This window comes from Mya arenaria, chromosome 7 (genome assembly GCF_026914265.1).
Source record: "Mya arenaria isolate MELC-2E11 chromosome 7, ASM2691426v1".
Classification (NCBI taxonomy): domain Eukaryota; kingdom Metazoa; phylum Mollusca; class Bivalvia; order Myida; family Myidae; genus Mya; species Mya arenaria.
The window spans coordinates 2963089-2982484 of NC_069128.1; the positions used below are offsets into that span (position 1 = coordinate 2963089).

General features: G+C 36.6%; 1 protein-coding gene across 4 annotated transcripts in view; it reads left to right on the top strand.

The window, feature by feature from the left end:
* The window catches only part of LOC128240613 (dipeptidyl peptidase 4-like), a 252517-nt gene that overhangs the window by 222913 nt on the left and 10208 nt on the right, over positions 1 to 19396 (top strand). For all 4 annotated transcript variants that reach the window (XM_052957306.1, XM_052957305.1, XM_052957307.1 and 1 more), the window contains exons 2-16: positions 3127 to 3241; positions 5775 to 5870; positions 7143 to 7243; positions 7537 to 7611; positions 9528 to 9580; positions 9786 to 9861; positions 10231 to 10360; positions 11460 to 11620; positions 12443 to 12537; positions 13046 to 13169; positions 14989 to 15027; positions 15430 to 15549; positions 16499 to 16590; positions 16731 to 16781; positions 17709 to 17887. In XM_052957306.1, coding sequence (XP_052813266.1) covers positions 3127 to 3241; positions 5775 to 5870; positions 7143 to 7243; positions 7537 to 7611; positions 9528 to 9580; positions 9786 to 9861; positions 10231 to 10360; positions 11460 to 11620; positions 12443 to 12537; positions 13046 to 13169; positions 14989 to 15027; positions 15430 to 15549; positions 16499 to 16590; positions 16731 to 16781; positions 17709 to 17887 — 1507 coding nt within the window. The remainder of the gene's footprint in view (positions 1 to 3126; positions 3242 to 5774; positions 5871 to 7142; positions 7244 to 7536; positions 7612 to 9527; positions 9581 to 9785; positions 9862 to 10230; positions 10361 to 11459; positions 11621 to 12442; positions 12538 to 13045; positions 13170 to 14988; positions 15028 to 15429; positions 15550 to 16498; positions 16591 to 16730; positions 16782 to 17708; positions 17888 to 19396) is intronic.

Here is a 19396-nt window from a genome sequence, read left to right on the forward strand (position 1 = left end):
TCACATAATACAGATTGGATACATGCAATGTCTATATGTAGATATGAATAATTATCCATGTATACGTGAAATAAAATGCAAATGATAAAACATGAGAATGAGCTGATCACAATATGTAATAATGGAAGTTCTATGTTTAAGAGATTCTTTTAGATATTTGAATACTTTAAATACAGTATTTATGTTGTCTGACTTAAGCAGTTCTGTATAGTTCTGCATGCTTTACAATGTGTATCGCTAAATTAAAGAACTTTTTCGAAATCTTGAAAAATTAATACGATTGTCTGGTAATGAGGCACAAAAAAGAAAACATGTTTTGCCTCCACATGACTCATTTTCGCTAATGACGCCACATGTATTTAGAATTTGACCTCTAATGTTACTGGTACTTATTGCCTTGCCTCCTTCATTCCCGCAAATGTGTTGTTCCGTTGATCTAAATCCGATTTAGAAGCTACGACCGAAACTACCGCACATTTCATAAAGCAATAAATTTAACATAGCCAAAAAATACTGATTTACATTTGTTTTATCAATAGCCAAATCAGTTTAGCAAAATCAATGTACTTTATCTTGACATAAGAATACAGATGGTACAACTTTTGTATAGACGAGGGGGAACTGGAGGGGTAATGGTGGGGCGTCGATGGGGAATCATCACCAGCAAACAGACTCAAATTGAACCAATTTGGTTCTAAGTCATTAAGTGCTGAGCCACTAGGTACAAGTGGGACAGTCTGACGTATGACCAAGGAACAGACAGACGGAAAAAACTACAGTTGGACGGACGAACGAATGATCATTTGAGCTGTAGTTAACAACGTATTCAATACTTCAATATACACTGAATGTATGAAATGTAGAAGACAAACGTTGTGTAATATGTGCTTTGGAATGGCAACACTGAATTAAGAAGTCGTCGATAGTGAGTTACATGTACTTAAAGAGAAGTCATCGAAACAACAAACTGTTTAATCTATACGCTGAAGGTCACTTTAACTCACACCCTTCCAAACGATATGTCATACTAGCATTTTGATTCATGTCTTAAATGACCTTATTTAAAATAATTCCATTTGACCAGTCGCCAATTGTAAATCAAGCGATAAGTTGACCAGTGATTTGGCTATATTCTGTAAACAAACAACAAACACATGGTTGCATTATCCAAAGGATTCACTGGAAAATCACTACCAAGTAATCTCGACAAGTTACGATAATTGCTTTGGGGTCTGGGCAATTCCCCTTGTGTAGCAGATGCGACGATTTAGCTGCAGAGCCTCCTTCCAAATTTGTAACATCTAGCTGATGGCTATGCTTACGTTGTAAAGCGATGTTAGCGGTTATTTATACTGACATTGGCTGTATTTGACTCTGACGCCTACAGATATTCCTATTGCTAGCATTGATTTTTATATCACTTGGTTTTAGCTTACGCTGTTCTAACCTCGATATCTCTATTCCATACAGACCTGATTAGGCGGCTATAGAGACATATACATAATATTTTTGTTCTACATTTCTATTTGAAGCAGACTAGACGTCTATTTGGTTCAGAAGTGTTTTTGCGTGTTGTATCTGGAAAAAAACTTGCAACAAATTCCTTACCAGTACTTCTGACTCTAGAATAAACTTTATTCCTTAAAACATACTTCAGAATTATAAAATACACTCTTAGTGGTCGACATTATATGTTGTCCCACGGGATGGCAGTATTTTTTTTAATGAGTCGTTCTGGAATTAAATCATGTGAATCTTTAGATTTAAGAGGTTGGGCCAGCGGTCAAAATATCCTCTTGAATACCAAGCTGATTAAAGTTTTTTTTGCATTTATCAAAATAAAATGGCTGCGCGACTGGAATAAACGAAATATTTTGGTGAACACATACTAATACCCTTAAATCATAACACAATGTCGGCTCAGGAGGCTAAAACATTTACATTGAGGTTCAAAAACACGACTAATACTGCATTGATTACGCGTTTTAGTCAATACGAAACGGATGTTGGAACTTCCGAATAATTTCCTGGAAATTTGGAATATCCTCGTATTTATTTTACCTAATTGTTTGCCTACAACGACGGCTTTTCACAAAAAAGCCTGAACCGCAATTAGCGTGGGATGTTTATATGTTTTACTTGGGAATTTTTGTGGCATTATTTTCAAGGAAGATTACGTAAATATTGATTCTGACCTGTTGAATACCATTTTTGTTTAGTCAGTTGCATTAGGGTGAAAAGCGTATATTGTGTCTTCACTTACATTCCTTGCGAAAGCGACTTCCTGAATCGAGATATGTTGTTGATTCAAGACTTTAATGCATACCGTTTGTGTCTAAAGATAGCTTATATTCCACGTATTGTTTATTTCTCGCTTATATAGTAAATGCAATAAGTTAAGAATAAATAAACAATAACGTTACTGATTTAAAGAGACTTTGATGTTTATGCAATGTAAATTGGGAAGAAAATTCTTGAAACAATGATCAAACATCTATTCAAGTTCAAATAAGATGTTTTGATAATATTTATTTAAAAAAATGGCTTTTATTAACGAAGTTTTTATGCAATGTTGGTGATTGGTCTTTGTTCATGAACATAAGTAAAACTACTCAATTTGAACAGCTTTCAAAATTAAATGTTGCCAAAATATTCTTCAAATGAGTACCGGTTATCGATATAGAGAGAAATATTTTTGTTATGAAGTCATCTTAGTTAGTCAAAAATCTAGAATAGTTCAGTCAGACAGTCTTGTTGAATAGGGCAAGGGTCATATGAATTGCGAAAATTGTAACACTAATTTGTAAGTCAGGATTTCAAAACAATGTCTTTTGAAAAAAATGTTTGAAATGGAACCTGTAGAAAAGACACGATGCTGGTTGTCATTCAACAATCCAATCGATCATCAAAGAGATTATATTTCGTCAATAAATGGACACATGGACAACAATGGATTTCTTAAACAACCGCCTGCAAATGACCAGAAGTGATTTCTGTTCACGTCATGTTTAATTACTTAATGTGAATACAATGCTAAGATAGAAACAAATGCAAAAGTTAATTCTCTCATTTAATAGTGATGTTCAATATTATAAATAACGTTTTTTTTTGTCCCTCTCGTTTCAGGAGCTAGTTGGAACCACTGAGGAGAAGCGGAACTGGCGGGGAATTGTTATCGCTCTACTTGTGATTGTCACGGTCCTAGCGCTTATCGTCACTGCCATCATCCTGGTCACACCAAGTAAGTTGATGCCATGACCGTAGCAATTGATAAAACTATCTTGATGCGTATGTGATGGTCAGGGCTGGTATTCAATATTGGTATTAAAGGCCTGATTTAAGCCTTCTTTAAGTACCCCCCCCCCCCCCATTCGTGTATAGTACACAACTTCTGTGTATTGATCTTAATCCTTATTGCTTTGAATTGTCCAGCTGTGCAGTTTTGAAGCTTTTATAATATAAATTGACACTACATCTGGCCGTTTAGTTTTGTTGTTGTTGTTCTTTTTTCAAATAATAATCATATGATTATTACAATCTTAGAAAGATGTAGCTGATCGGATTACTTGTTATTAATAACTGCTCAATAGAGTGAAAATGAAAAAAGTCAATGGAGTATGACCATAAGATTCACTTAAGTTGTATATTGAATACCACCCTTGTGGTGTTTTATGTTCAGTGTCGTTTTGAACCTAACCATCTGCCTAAAAACAGAGTTTGCATTTGTAGTTTTGACAAAGCGGCTTGTATCCGTAGATTTCTTTGAATGACAATTTTTTTAAGAATGTACCAAGGGTATGTGCATCCTGTGATCCATAATCCATTGAGATGGTCTAGTGGTATACTACTGTTTGCAAAGGGACGAAGCGTTTCAAGTTGTTGAAGCATTAAACTATCGTGGAAATTCAATCCGCACAAATCCAGAAAGGTACTGCCACCATCAGCAATTTTGGCGCATACTTTAACATGTCACGTGGAACTATCTACTGAAATGGCACGCTAATAACCCCTGGAAGCATCTATACATGTATTGTTTCGATTGGTTTTACTTCAACCGAGCAATAACCTTATTGTACCCATTCGGAGCTCTTCGGCCATTTTTATCGGAAACAACCTCGGATGTATTTGGACGGTTTACATACTCAAAAAGAGGTACGTTTAAGTCCGCTGCAAGTAGATCGCGTAGTAATTTTATTTAGCAGTTAAACTTTATGACTTAACTCTTGGAAATCTTAATTATGTTTGCAATAATATACTTCACTGACAATCAATTTAAACTTGGATCAATAAAAACAATTCTAAAACACTACATTTCATAAATGATGTTATTCAAACATTTACGAACTACTTCAACTGATGTACCGGCATACATCCGAGGTTGTTTTCGATAAAATGGCCGAGGAGTTCCGAATGTATTGTACCTTGTCGAGATCATTTGGCGGATGTTCTGCAGTTAATCCATTGAATAATGCCGCCACGTGTTAGTATCCTATTATTGATCAACTGATTGATTAATATGAAATTCGCAAATAATCAAATATATCGTTGCTTCCTTCAAATTATGATCATACGAACGGCGGGTGACAAATTAAGCATTTCGAACTGTTTGAAGCCGCTGTTTGGGCGGTACGAGTTGACCATCTCTTCTGTGCAACATGGCAATGCAATCGGGCTTTGTTTAAATGATTGACGACCGTCTGTCGCTAAGTTTAGTTACTAACAATTGTATGACTTTGTTTCCGCCTCTCACCCAAGGTGTAAAGGTCCCAAACATTGGCACTTCTGTCATGACTGCGAATAGTGGGCACGTGTATTTCTATGAGAAATTTATTTCTCTAATCTGCGTTCCCCACACTCGACCAGAAAGAAATGTTTAAACTAGTTATTCCATTAAAAAACCATGCAACTTAAAGCAAATGTTGGACAAAGTTAAATGGTTTGTCGTACATTGAAACAAAGTCATATGGATCTAAGTTTGAGCTTTGTAGAAAGCAAAACAACAGAAAACGACAATGGCTTAGACGTGTAAAACGGTCTTACACATGGGCCTGTCACTGCAGTTACATTTATCAAGCTGCCGTTGTTAATCAAGTATTTTATGTGTTCTTTTAGACAGATATAGATACTTATGACTTCTATAATCTTGTTTAATTTTCAGGCTACTGTGATTGCCCCTGTATTTTATAATATTTTATTGCTAACCCTATCCATTCATTAAAAATACATTGATAAACAATTAGCCCTGAATTCAGTTATTGTAACGTGTGGTGTTGCGCTGCGATATAACATGAACAAAAAGAAATATAAAGCTTACTGACTGTCTGTCTGTCTCTCTGACTAATCGCAGAGCAGATTTTTTATGATATGCTTTCCGGTGGTTTCAATATAGAGATTTATTAGTGAAATAAAACTGATATTTTCACTGTTTGATCAATTTGATATTTTTCACTGTTTTGAAATTTAAGCCCAATCTCGGTTCCAAATATAACGTCAGTTGGCACAGGGCTGGGACACAATTTCAACGACGTCATTTCCGTCAAATGACGTTACGTGCGCATACAAATTGACGAGTGTTTTCTAAAATAGTGTGATTATAGTGTGAATTGTTTGTTTCAGCGTTAGATAGCAATATATTTCACCTCGTGAACACTTGTGAAATATAACTTTTGGTGCTCAGTCGGTGAAAAATATTACGATCTTACACTCAACAAACAATAATCCTCTTTGACACAGCCCCCGTTTTCAATGCTGATAACTTATTCATTATTTTTCAGAAACTGAAGATAATAAGGAAGGGGAGAAGGTGGACTTTAGAGGGTTTATTAAAGGTTCCTTTGAGCCTCGGAGCTTCCAGCCTCGATGGCTACCAGGTATGTTACAGGAAAGGGGAGAAGGTGGACTTTAAAGGATTTATTAAAGGTTCCTTTGAGCCTCGGAGCTTCCAGCCTCGATGACTACCAGGTACGTTACAGGAAAGGGGAGAAGGTGGACTTTAAAGGATTTATTAAAGGTTCCTTTGAGCCTCGGAGCTTCCAGTCTCGATGGCTACCAGGTATGTTACAGGAAAGGGGAGAAGGTGGACTTTAAAGGATTCATTAAAGCTTCCTTTGAGCCTCGGAGCTTCCAGCCTCGATGGCTACCAGGTATGTTACAGGGTAGGGGAGAAGGAGGTCTTTAGGGGTGTTTATTTAAGGTTTATTTTAGCCTCGGAGCTTCCAGCCTCGATGGTTACCAGGTATGTTCCTGGACCCCGGTTTAATATAAACCCCGGTTCCTTTGAGCCTCGGAGCTTCCAGCCTCGATGGCTACCAGGTATGTTACAGGATAGGGGAGAAGGTGGTCTTTAGGGGTGTTTATTTAAGGTTCATTTTAGCCTCGGAGCTTCCAGCCTCGATGGTTACCAGGTATGTTCCTGGACCCCGGTTCAATATAAATAGTAAGGCTTAAAATAAAAACATCTATGCGTGACCTTGTTTTTGGCGTTAACCGCGTTTCAATAAAACTACTGCAAGGAATTCTAGAACTTTTAAGCAGCGTAATGTTTACGACTAAGAAATCTTGGCTAAGACACCAACAGTTGTCCGTTCGATCGTTGCAATTAAATCTTTGTCAACACTTCAACAATGTCATTGATATATTGTAAGTGTGGACTGTGTGACTTAACATGAATGGCAATTCCGGATGTACAAAAACTGTCACGTGACAGTCGTATGCGCTGCATGTATCATGAGTCATAAATACACGTGTGGCAAACACTGTGACTGAAGTCGGATTGAACACAAAAGGCAATGTTCAATACTTTGATTATTGGAAATACGATCAAAGTTGCTCTGAATTAGCATTAATGTGTTGACTCAACACCCAGTCATATGAATTATTTACTCAACACCAAACCATATAAATTATTTACTTTTTAGCGCTGTTTGCAAATAAAATCCAATGAAGAAGGCGTTTCGGCATACAATTGTTAAACTGTTGTTCATTTATTTAAAGAACTGTTACACCATGTAACTCGCTTGTCGCTTGTCCTAACCAATCTCACCTCCCGTGGTATTTTCCATGAAATGTATGAAACTGATCATTCGATTATATAAATCGTAATTTGGGACTATTTTTCGAACAGAATTTCTTTTATTTTTCAGGAGTGGACGAGTCGTTTATATTCCGCGACCGAAATGGGGCGGTTATGCATTACGATTGTGAGGACAACAGTACATATATTATAGTTGGAAACAATACTTTCGTAAGAAATATTAGTATTTCTGGTAATCTATAACGAAATTAGCTGGTTCTATTTTAAGGCTTTATATAATTACAGCATGTGCCACACGTTTATATATTATCAAAGAGATTTTAAATCAAGCTAGATTTAAAGTTTTTAACGTTAACGACTTCATTGGAAGTTGAGATGTCTCCCCTGGCTCTAACTATTTTTTGTCAGTCAAATGTCCTACGGTATATATGGAGTTTAACGGAATTAAGTACCGTTGACAACCGACTATGGAAAGTATATCAATTTTGTTGTTTATTTTTCAGAGGGAATTAAACACAGATCGATTCAGTGTTTCAGCAGACAAGCAATATATTCTCTACCAATATGACATTCATAAGGTGAGCATTTAAGCAGACAACAGGGATATGACATTCATAAGGTGAGCATTTAAGCAGACAACAGGGATATGACATTCATAAGGTGAGCATTTAAACAGACAACAGGGTTATGACAATCATAAGGTGAGCATTTAAGCAGATATCAGGGATATGACATTCATAAGGTGAGCATTTAAGCAGACAACAGGGATATGACAATCATAAGGTGAGCATTTAAGCAGACAACAGGGTTATGACAATCATAAGGTGAGCATTTAAGCAGATATCAGGGATATGTCATTCATAAGGTGAGCATTTAAGCAGACAACAGGGATATGACATTCATAAGGTGAGCATTTAAGCAGACAATATCAATATGACATTCATAATGTGAGAATTTATGCAGATAACTGGGACATAATAGTCATCAGGTGAACATTTTAAGTTGACACCTTGTTCGTATTTTGTAAAGAATCCGACAGAGTCTTAACTTGGAGAGTGGATGTGAGGTTGCGTAGTAATATATAGGCCCTGTTTTAAGATCTTCGAGCTTAAGATCGATATTTTCAAAGAGTTACCGTTTTTGGATGGTGAGTATTTTCATTTATAATAACAATATTTCGGGGTAATAAAGTTACATGGTAAGTGACGTCCAAATCCCACTTTCTATTTTGTTCCGAGAAGATACGAAAAATTATTTCCAAAAAAGACATCCATAGTCAAAATAAATATCGAATATTAGCCATACTCCAGACACTTTTGAATGTTATGTAGCGTATGTTCAATTGCATACAAAACAACACAACAACACAACTCGTTGGTTCATTTTGTCTGGATTGTTTAAATATACAGAATTATAAAAGGAACATTTACAGTGGTATTAACTTTTTTGATTATTTGAATTTTGACATTTGGTTGTGAATTGTTATTCTGACTTAATCATGTTTTTGTCTCAACATCGAAATCATATTAGTATACGTCATTCCACTAAACTTAATATAAAACGAAGATATGATAGTTTAAGTTACAGTGGTTCCACTATGATAAGATACTATAAAATTTTTGTCATGTGGAAAATACTTACCGATAGAATAAATATGAGGATACTGGCACCAAAATAAGGTGCAATATATAGCAATATAATATTACTCAAATGATACTTGAACTTGATACCAGCTAGTCATCCATTTGGGATGCAGACCATTATTCAGATGAAATGTCTATAGGAGACCTCCATTTTAGAAACTCACTTTGTGTAGATATCATATGTGATTAAAGCAGATTACAGACTTTTGAATATACCCAATAAAATGATTAAATGATACCAAAGTCTTTGTTACAATTTAAGGGTATTGATAAACATTCAGAATAATATTAGAATGGTTCCATGATATTTTATAAAATACTGACGAACAGCAAAGTAAAAATCACATTCCAGCAGTACTTTCAGTACTTTGATTTGCTTAAGCCTCGTTTTATCCGCAACGGATGTCCCGAGCACTCTGGCGCTGTGTAAGATGTACGTCTATGATATTTAATTGAAATGGGGCCCAAACTTTTCAATTTAAAGGTTATGGCCTTAATAAATAATAACGTATTGCTAAAATACAATCAAATTTATATAAATGGGCACAGAAATTAGTCATTTAATTAACAAAAACGCATTTGAAACATTTTCCTCACAGTTTTATTTCACCCTGTGTGGATTTCGTTCTTAGAAAGGTTTTCCAAATGTCATGTGGATAAAAATGTCGTTACCGTGCATCTGTGTTACTTTCTGACTTCATCATCTTTAATTGATTTGCTAATGTCGTGAATATTCTGCTTATCAAATTAAGAAGTGATTATCCAATGGCGTGTGAGTAATCTAAAGTTCTCGTTCAATGAATGCTTATGTCACGCCATCCCTTTAATGAATCAAATCAATCCATTTTCAGGTTTTCAGACATTCTACAATATCACGATACAGACTCGTCAATATAAAAACATCGTAAGTAACAATCGGAACACCACGGCAATCTCCGTCAATTTTTCGTATGTATTATGGTGCATTAGTAAAAGTAGTCGTAATAATAATAATATTTCTATTAATAAATTGAAGTGTTTTAACGTGTATTTTTTTTCATTTACACTTAATTTAACAGGTAAATTCTGTTTAATTTATCCAATAATATGTGTAAGTGAACCTTTTTCAGTGAGCAATATGAGTTGGTTGGTCCCCATGGCGAACAGTTACAGGTGGTCAAGTGGTCAACTATTGGTCACTCGCTGGTCAGTATTTCCTGGTTACTGCCGTAACTATGTTTTATGTTGCAAGTGTTACCACGGGATAAAGCATACTGCGGAAGTAATATCAATAATAATTATAAATGAATGATAAATATTCATTACCTTCAGTTGAGGCTTTCCTTTCATTTCCAAATTTGAAATTCCTTTTACTTAAATCCAAAATAAGCTATTCCACCGATGTTCGTTTGCAGAAAAAAAAAATTGCGAATTAATTTTAGGTGATCGGCCATTTTAAACGTTTACAAAGATTTTTCGTACACTTTGCCCGTTAATTGTAGATGTTTGTCCATTTTTACCTTGTTTCGTCGTTTCCTATCCATTATAGTAACAGTTTGCCTGTGTATTTTTTAGGTGTTCGTCCAGTACAATGACATATTTTTCTCACAAGACCCGGTCGTTGGTGATTTGGAGCAGCTCACATTTGATGGGTTTGAAGATGTGGAAACGGTGTTTAATGGTGTCCCAGACTGGTTGTATGAAGGTAGGAAAAACTGACTGGTTGTATGAAGGTAGGAAAAACTGACTGGTTGTATGAAGGTAGGAAAAACTGACTGGTTGTATGAAAGTAGGAAAACCTGACTGGTTGTATGAAGGTAGGAAAAACTGACTGGTTGTATGAAAGTAGAAAAACCTGACTGGTTGTATGAAGGTAGGAAAAACTGACTGGTTGTATGAAGGTAGGAAAACCTGACTGGCTGTATGAAGGTAGGAAAAACTGACTGGTTGTATGAAGGTAGGAAAAACTGACTGGTTGTATGAAAGTATGAAAACCTGATTAGTTATATGAAGGTGGGAATAAACTGACTGGCTGTATGAGGCGGGGGGGGAGGATGACTATTTATATGAAGGTATAATAAAACACACTGAATGTATGAAGCACATGTTTCCAATTTATCAAAATCATTTAGTTCCATGAACAAATTCAATTTACCTCGCCCATGCGATCAGACATATTTTAGTCGGTACTTCGTTTAAATGTTGTGAACTTTGTTGTCTTTTTTCCTTGATACATGAGTGTCATCTTCGTGCCTTCCAACTCAAATGAACTATATCGTTTCACATGAATCAGTTTCTTCCTTATATGTAATTTAATTTTATCGAATTGCAAGACGTTCAACGTTGTCAGTAATTGGTCTTTACAAATGGAACCTGCAGGGACAAGTTAAGTATCAAACTGTTAACTATGACCGTTATAAATCAACATGTGCCAGTGCTACCTTAATAATTATTGCACATAAACAGCCTCAATACAGCCTGAAGGCGGTTGTATGTTGTTCTTCTGTAGTCAAGTGTTTAAAACTGGTTCATGTTTTAGATTGGTCCAAGAAAGCTAAGCTCTTTATTGATTTGTCAATATTATCCAGTTATTATTACTAACCAATCAGATGATATAAAGATAACTCTTGCAGTTTTTGGACGGTTCTGGAAGTACCGTCCATAGCCTAGGTAACATGCTACTTTTCGACGGTATGCATCAGTTGGTTCCCGCTCCCAAAGCTGAATACAGCAGCAAGCGCAAGCCAATACCCAGCATTTTACACCGTCACATCACTCAGAAATCTTTTTATCGTTGTTTACAGAGGAGATCCTACAGTCCGACTCCGCTATGTGGTTCTCACCGAACGGACGTCACTTAGCGTACGCGACGTTTGATGACCGTGACGTCAGCTCGTACGACATGTCGTTATACGGCGATATGGTACATGAGTACGTTATCACCGCAAGACTTCCGTATCCTAAGGTTGGTAAATACATGTCTTGGTCAGTTTTAATCGACCTCTTGGTTTAGATAATAATTAAATTATGGATGGTAGATACAAGAAAATTATAATGGACATAGTTTTTTATGCTCCCAGGATTTTGACAATCGAGCAGGCAAGAATACATTACGTTTTCTATTGATCTCTTTGGAGTGAAATATTGTCGGTTCGGGCTGTCATCTGTCACACGTTGATTCATTATTTTTTTATCGAAATGCCATTTATTGAATAAAAGTCAATTTACAAGGAAAATAGTTTATGTCGGATGAACAGAAAAACTTGCCACTAGTTCAGCCTAAATATATGAAAAATTTAGATGCCTCTGGGGTGGTTTTCAATATTGGTCTTCAACGGATGTAAGATTGGTGTAGCTAATCGGATTACATGGCATAAATAACCAACCTATACACCGAATTAAAATAAATAAAATGGTGTTTCACCATAAGTTTGAGTCAAGTTGCGTATTGAATACCCTCCCTGGTGACCCCATTTTATTTTAGTATCATTTGAAAGGGTGCTGTGTGAAACGAATGTAATAAACAAGTGATGTTTTACCTTTAAAGATTACAAAATATGGTATTTACGTCCGATTTTAGTTGAAATAAAAAGCAATGATACAAACTCTAGTATGGAGTATAATGTACTTCGGGTAGTTTCTGTTACATATAAATAATTGATAAATTAATACCTTTATAATGAATCCAAAATTGTATGAGGTCACCTTGTAACACAATTCAGCAGCTTTAAGAAAACTAGCTTATTTTTTTAGTCTGATACTTTTGTAATTTTTTCTTATATTTTAGGCCGGTACACGAAACCCGACAGTGATACTTAAAGTCGTCAATCTGATTACGAACATCACTGTACATATACCACTGCCGCCGGAACTTCAGAATGTGTAAGAACCTTAATTTTATATAAAAAAATAGGATTGAAACAATAGTTCAAGTCTTTTCATAATATTTTGTAATAAAGATTATCTGCGAAAGTGATGAAGAAGCCAAGTGGGAGGGGGATGTTACCTGTTCGTAGATAAATGTAATAATATGAAAACAAATTATATTTAAACGTGAAAACTTTGCAATTAAGCCCTGAATGTTAAAAAATATGCTAGCGTGTTGACATCAGCTTAAATTTTAAACTGCTAATTTATATGTTAAAAGAGTTCCTATTGCAGTGCCTGTTTGCCATAATATGCATATTTATGGCACGATATCTTTAAGTAAGAAAGAAGACTAAAATTATACCCGCGAACACCATGAAAAAATTACAAAACAATGATTTATATTATTAAAAAAAACATTATTTTCCACACATATGTTATCAACAAAAAACGCATACGCTATATAGCTAATTCCAAGAAGTTGAAAAACATACTGTAATAATTACCATTATTTGACACTTAGGGACCACTACCTTTACGCAGTCACGTGGAAGGACCACAGTCACGTGCTTGCCACGTGGATGAACCGTGCTCAGAATCTCTCCGTTCTCTATATGTGTCCGATTGATGGTGGCTCGTGTAAGAAGGTAAGATTATTTTATTTTATTTAATAGTTGAGAAATTACTCTCTTATCAATAAGTGGGACTAATATTTTTTTCTTGTCATGTAATTTCGAATTTTACGCTCCCCTATAGATAAAGCCAGACGTTCATATTGTATAACACGCAGGGAGTTATGACGTCATTGTATATTTCAATTTCCCGCCCCGATTGGGTTAGAACGACGTCATTTAACCAATGATATCCGCTGTTAGAAAACTCTGTCATTTAGTATACCAACGTATGTAGTATGTATGTATACAGTTCTTTAAGAAAAAGTACTCAGCAGACTTGCAGAAGATACTGCTAATTTGTAATCGTAATGAATGATTATTTAGGATCTATAAGTATTGATCGTATTTTTTCTTTCGTTTATGCTGTATGTGGGGGGTATGAGCAAATGATCAAGACGCGCTAAATGGTACCTGCTCGCGTGCCCTACTGCGTTCATACAGTATACACGCAAGAAGAAATACGATCAATCTCTTAATAGATTCGGATCATTCAATTTATTAATTATAATTCTGTGATTCAATGCTATAGTTCCGCAGTTATTCTTTGATGTTGGTTTTTTTCACACCGCCTGTGCCGAGTTTTCCTTGGGCTAATTAATTTTGTACTCGTACACAAGCTTGGTGGTATAAAATAATCCCCTGTGGCCAATTATAGTTGTGATCACACTCCGGAAAACAGTTTAAATTGACAAAATTCGCATTTGTCGGCATGGTAACATTAAAAAATAAAAGAGCAAATGTTTTCTTGGAAAACATCTTCTAATTAGTGGCAGCATAAGATGTGGCTGATTTCAATGCTATGTTCCATGTTCACTTCTTTTAAGGTACCAGATGTATAGTTTAGTGATTGCATCTTGCCATTGGCGATTGTGTTAAATTTGATAACTGAATGGTGACCATATATAAATTTGGTATTGCTGGCTGATTACTTTTTTATAATAGTAATGATCGAAAATACATTCATTATAACGTATTGCTGTTGATTATTTATTTTAACTGGAAACGAACGTGAAATTACCTAATTTTCAATGCATTAAGACCAAAAAACCGGCTTTAAATACTAATTTCGGCGATTGTTTACATATCCTTTGCCATACATAAATCCATTCAAATGATACCAAAATAGTATGTGGTCACCAGCCATCCAGCATTCACAATAATTATTATAATATACCAATGATACCTTAAACTGACACACAAGTAAGCATCACCATTTTCACTATTCCAATGTATGATTGTGTCAATGCGTAGCCCGACAGACAGATAATGCTTAAATTGTTCGGCGTCGTAGGCGGCACAGTTTGGTAAACGATCGGTAACTCGTGAATGGCTTATCGGTAAATCTATTTTAATGACTGTGTGGTCTGTCTATGGTGATTGCATTTCTGCTTGTGTCTCTAGTTTATTGTTGTTTTGGCCCTTGCCTTGTGTCACTTAACAGTCATGCGTCAGTAAACACGTTTGCGGCGAACGTTTGCTGTTTGGTTTCCCGCTTGCAGTGTATGCGATGCACTGCAACAGGAAAACAAAACAAAACTGTTTGTTTTAATACGTTAGGCGAGCGCTCGCCCTTCTGACCCCTTTGCAGGTTGTTGGATTTTTATTCAACTATTAGGCTTGTCCCTGTAGTTTTCATTTTATTTTTGTTGGTCTGCACATAAGTAATGGTCAGTGGATGAGCCCTATTGTTCCTGGGTTAGTAGGTCATAGTCATGGTAACGCTCATTAGATAATTGTCTATGATGGGCAGTCTAGTTCACATTCTAGTTCGCACTATTTATCTTATTTTCAGAACCTACGAGTAGATGGGGAGGGAGGCTGGGTCGACATGGTAAGTGTTTGATATTTTAATTTTAATTTCAATAGCATCATATTGTAACATGCCTCTGTTTAAATTGGACAGTTGCTTTATATACATCAAACACAAAGTAGCTGTTTTGTTGTAAATTTGACCGAAATTCTAAATTAAGCTTTTATAGTACCGAATCAAATGATAATTGACACTGCAACCAAACAAAGATCGATATCTCCTAATTTATAGACATAACTTACACAAATGTTACCAGACGCGTTCGTCAGCTTCAACTATATATTCCTTCAATGTCAACAAAACATCATCGTCCGAGACCCCCATCAATCGATTACACTCTGCTATAGTAATTACGGAACATATAAATCGGTTGCCTGTCATGATCAGACATATGATACAAACTCTATCATCGCTTCGTTCCAGTTCCATTTTTCAATGTTTACACCGGACGCCAGCAGCTACTTCCTGCTCATACCACACAGGGACGGAGCAGCCGGCAGCTTCCAGCATATAGCCATGGTGGATTCCAATAGCGACATTCATGTGAGCGAGGCTAGGGACCGTTGCAATAACTGGTTGTAGTTAACCTTTAATCTAATTTAGGCCTAAAAAAATACATTTGGTTCGGGTTACCCGACCCTACCTACGAAATAGGCGCCGACCCTACCGTTTTTATAGTCAGCTTGAAAAAAAAAATATATATATATATTGTTTTTTAATTGCTTTTCAATAAACACCATTCCGCTTTGATGAAAATGACAGTCTTATATAAACCTAATAAAAAAAGCCTACCTACCCTACCTATTTTTGAAAAGGATGTAACCCTAACCAAACAATTATTTTTTTTAGGCCTTAACGTCACAAAATGGCAACACATTGATTGTTCTTATTTTCTTAACTTTGGGTTCATTTCAGTACTGGCTCATGTACAAACTACTCAGATATCGAAAATATGATACTACGATTATTTCTAGTACTTTGATCTTCGTGAAACGGCCCCTGATATTTATTACATTTGTTTTTATGGGGTATTTTGTTTTATGCTTCGGTAGATGTTCTGACATCCCGATCATTTGTTGTTTTGAATGAAAGGTTGTCAATATGGCTTTTAACTCAAGATAATAATTATTCATAATCTGTCATACATAAGGTTTTTCAAAACTGTATATGTGGTATTGGTAGAGGACCAGGCTTGCATTTGTAGAATCAAGTCCTTATATCACGTCATTTTGAAGCTTTTGCATTCTTAAACTTATTTTAAACTAAGGAGACGGTTGTGAAATAGTAAAATTAATCTTATTTTCCAGTCCTTATCTACTATTGTCTATAATATTTCAGACCATATGTTGTATACATGTTATGAAATAAATTCCGTCCTACTGAAAAAATATAATTACTCCATTCATCATTATTCCAGACAAAGTCTGCTTATGTAAGGAATATTTTCATCACAAGAAGTATTTCCATGTTTGCAATTTGTTGTTTGTTGCAGACGAAGCCGGGAGACGGGAGCAAGATTTTCCTGACTGGAGGACGCTGGGATGTCGTAGACATCGTTGGATATGACGACGTCTTGAAAATTATGTAAGTTTCCTTTCCTGGAGAGTTTGTTCCATTTAAATTGAAATTGCATCGGAAAATAGTTGAAATTTCAATAAGGTTAGAACTGTCATCCCGTTTTTAGAGGTAAAGGTAGGTTAATACCTTGCCGTTTTTCATTTCAGATATTTTACAGCAACGAAAATGGGCGATCCACGGAAAAGACACCTGTATAGGTTTGTTACCGTCTTTGTCAACTTCCTTTTATATAAGAAATGATTAATAAAATACTTTGAGCTGTTAATTAGTCTCGTCATTAAAGTGAGCCAATAATACAGAACTATTTGAATTGTCAATATTAAACGTTAAAACTATTCAGAGAGTCGTCATAATGTACAGTCGAACCCCTATGGCTCGAACTCCCAGGGACCGGCGAAATAACCTCGAGCCTCGGAAAATTCGAGCCAAGCGGGAATGCTCACCAGACAGAAAATAACAAACTAATGACGCTAAAAACAGGCTTATAATATTTACATCAACCTCTTTGTGATATATAAAGCAGGCAATGAAAAACTCGAGACAGCATTAAAACCTTGCACGTGTATGGATAACAAAGGATAACTTGTAAAAGTGTTGACCTTTACATTGATTCTAATTGTTATGGTCTAACAGGCGTTTTCAACCTGCCATGATTTGTGCTGATATTTTTCATTCCATTTTTGAATACTAAGATATGTCACTATGGCAACAATTGACACTTATATGAACATATTTCTTTACAAACATCACATTCTGTTATTTCACAATGTAATTAGTTAGTTTATCAAACGAGTTATTATATATGGTAATTATTATAAGGTGTATTAATTCTTTTTAAAGTCTGTTTGTTTCTTTTACGTGCCCCAATGCCTAGATTTCGGATTAAGTAACATATTTCATTTAAGCTAATTGACTTGCGTTATCTTTATTTTATAAGCCGAAACATAGTTTATCATTATTTCCTCTTTAAGATTTGAAAAAAGTACAAATTACACAATTCATTTAACAAAAATATTGCACTTATCCTGATACATGTATAAGAAACTAAAGATTGTTCGACGAATTGGTCCCCGGTTTTCCGGTTATTTCCATTCCTCTGAGCAGGGTATATGTTATACTTTCAGTACCACTGTCTCCAAGACGCACGAATCATTCCGTCAGGTCACGTGTCTGTCATGTGACATCAGCGAGGACTGTCAGTTCGTTGACGCCACATTCTCACCTACCGGGAAATTTTACATTCTGGCCTGTAAGGGACCCGCGGTTCCCAGCTACCATCTGTACTCGATCGATAATGGATTAGGTAAGAACACAAACATTCTGGCCTGTAAGGGACCCGCGGTTCCCAGCTACCATCTGTACTCGATCGATAAAGGATTAGGTAAGAACACAAACATTCTGGCCTGTAAGGGGCCCGCGGTTCCCAGCTACCATCTGTACTCGATCGATAATGGATTAGGTAAGAACACAAACATTCTGGCCTGTAAGGGACCCGCGGTTCCCAGCTACCATCTATACTCGATCGATAACGGATTAGGTAAGAACACAAACATTCTGGCCTGTAAGGGACCCGCGGTTCCCAGCTACCATCTATACTCGATCGATAATGGATTAGGTAAGAACACAAACATTCTGGCCTGTAAGGGACCCGCGGTTCCCAGCTACCATCTTTACTCGATCGATAATGGATTAGGTAAGAACACAAACATTCTGGCCTGTAAGGGATCAGTGGTTCCCAGCTACCATCTTTACTCGATCGATAATGGATTAGGTAAGAACACAAACATTCTGGCGTGTAAGGGATCAGTGGTTCCCAGCTACCATCTGTACTCGATCGATAATGGATTAGGTAAGCACACAAACATTCTGGCCTGTAAGGGATCAGTGGTTCCCAGCTACCATCTGTACTCGATCGATAATGGATTAGGTAAGAACACAAACATTCTGGCCTGTAAGGGACCCGCGGTTCCCAGCTACCATCTGTACTCGATCGATAATGGATTAGGTAAGAACACAAACATTCTGGCCTGTAAGGGACCCGCGTTTCCCAGCTACCATCTGTACTCGATCGATATTGGATTAGGTAAGAACACAAGCATTCTGGCCTGTAAGGGACCAGCGGTTCCCAGCTACCATCTTTACTCGATCGATAATGGATTAGGTAAGCACACAAACATTCTGGCCTGTAAGGGACCCGCGGTTCACAGCTACCATCTATACTCGATCGATAAAGGATTAGGTAAGAACACAAACATTCTGGCCTGTAAGGGACCCGCGTTTCCCAGCTACCATCTTTACTCGATTGATAATGGATTAGGTAAGAACACAAACATTCTGGCCTGTAAGGGACCCGCGTTTCCCAGCTACCATCTGTACTCGATCGATAAAGGATTAGGTAAGAACACAAACATTCTGGCCTGTAAGGGGCCCGCGGTTCCCAGCTACCATCTGTACTCGATCGATAATGGATTAGGTAAGAACACAAACATTCTGGCCTGTAAGGGACCTGCGATTCCCAGCTACCATCTGTACTCGATCGATAAAGGATTAGGTAAGAACACAAACATTCTGGCCTGTAAGGGGCCCGCGGTTCCCAGCTACCATCTGTACTCGATCGATAATGGATTAGGTAAGAACACAAACATTCTGGCCTGTAAGGGACCCGCGGTTCCCAGCTACCATCTGTACTCGATCGATAAAGGATTAGGTAAGAACACAAACATTCTGGCGTGTAAGGGATCAGTGGTTCCCAGCTACCATCTATACTCGATCGATAAAGGATTAGGTAAGAACACAAACATTCTGGCCTGTA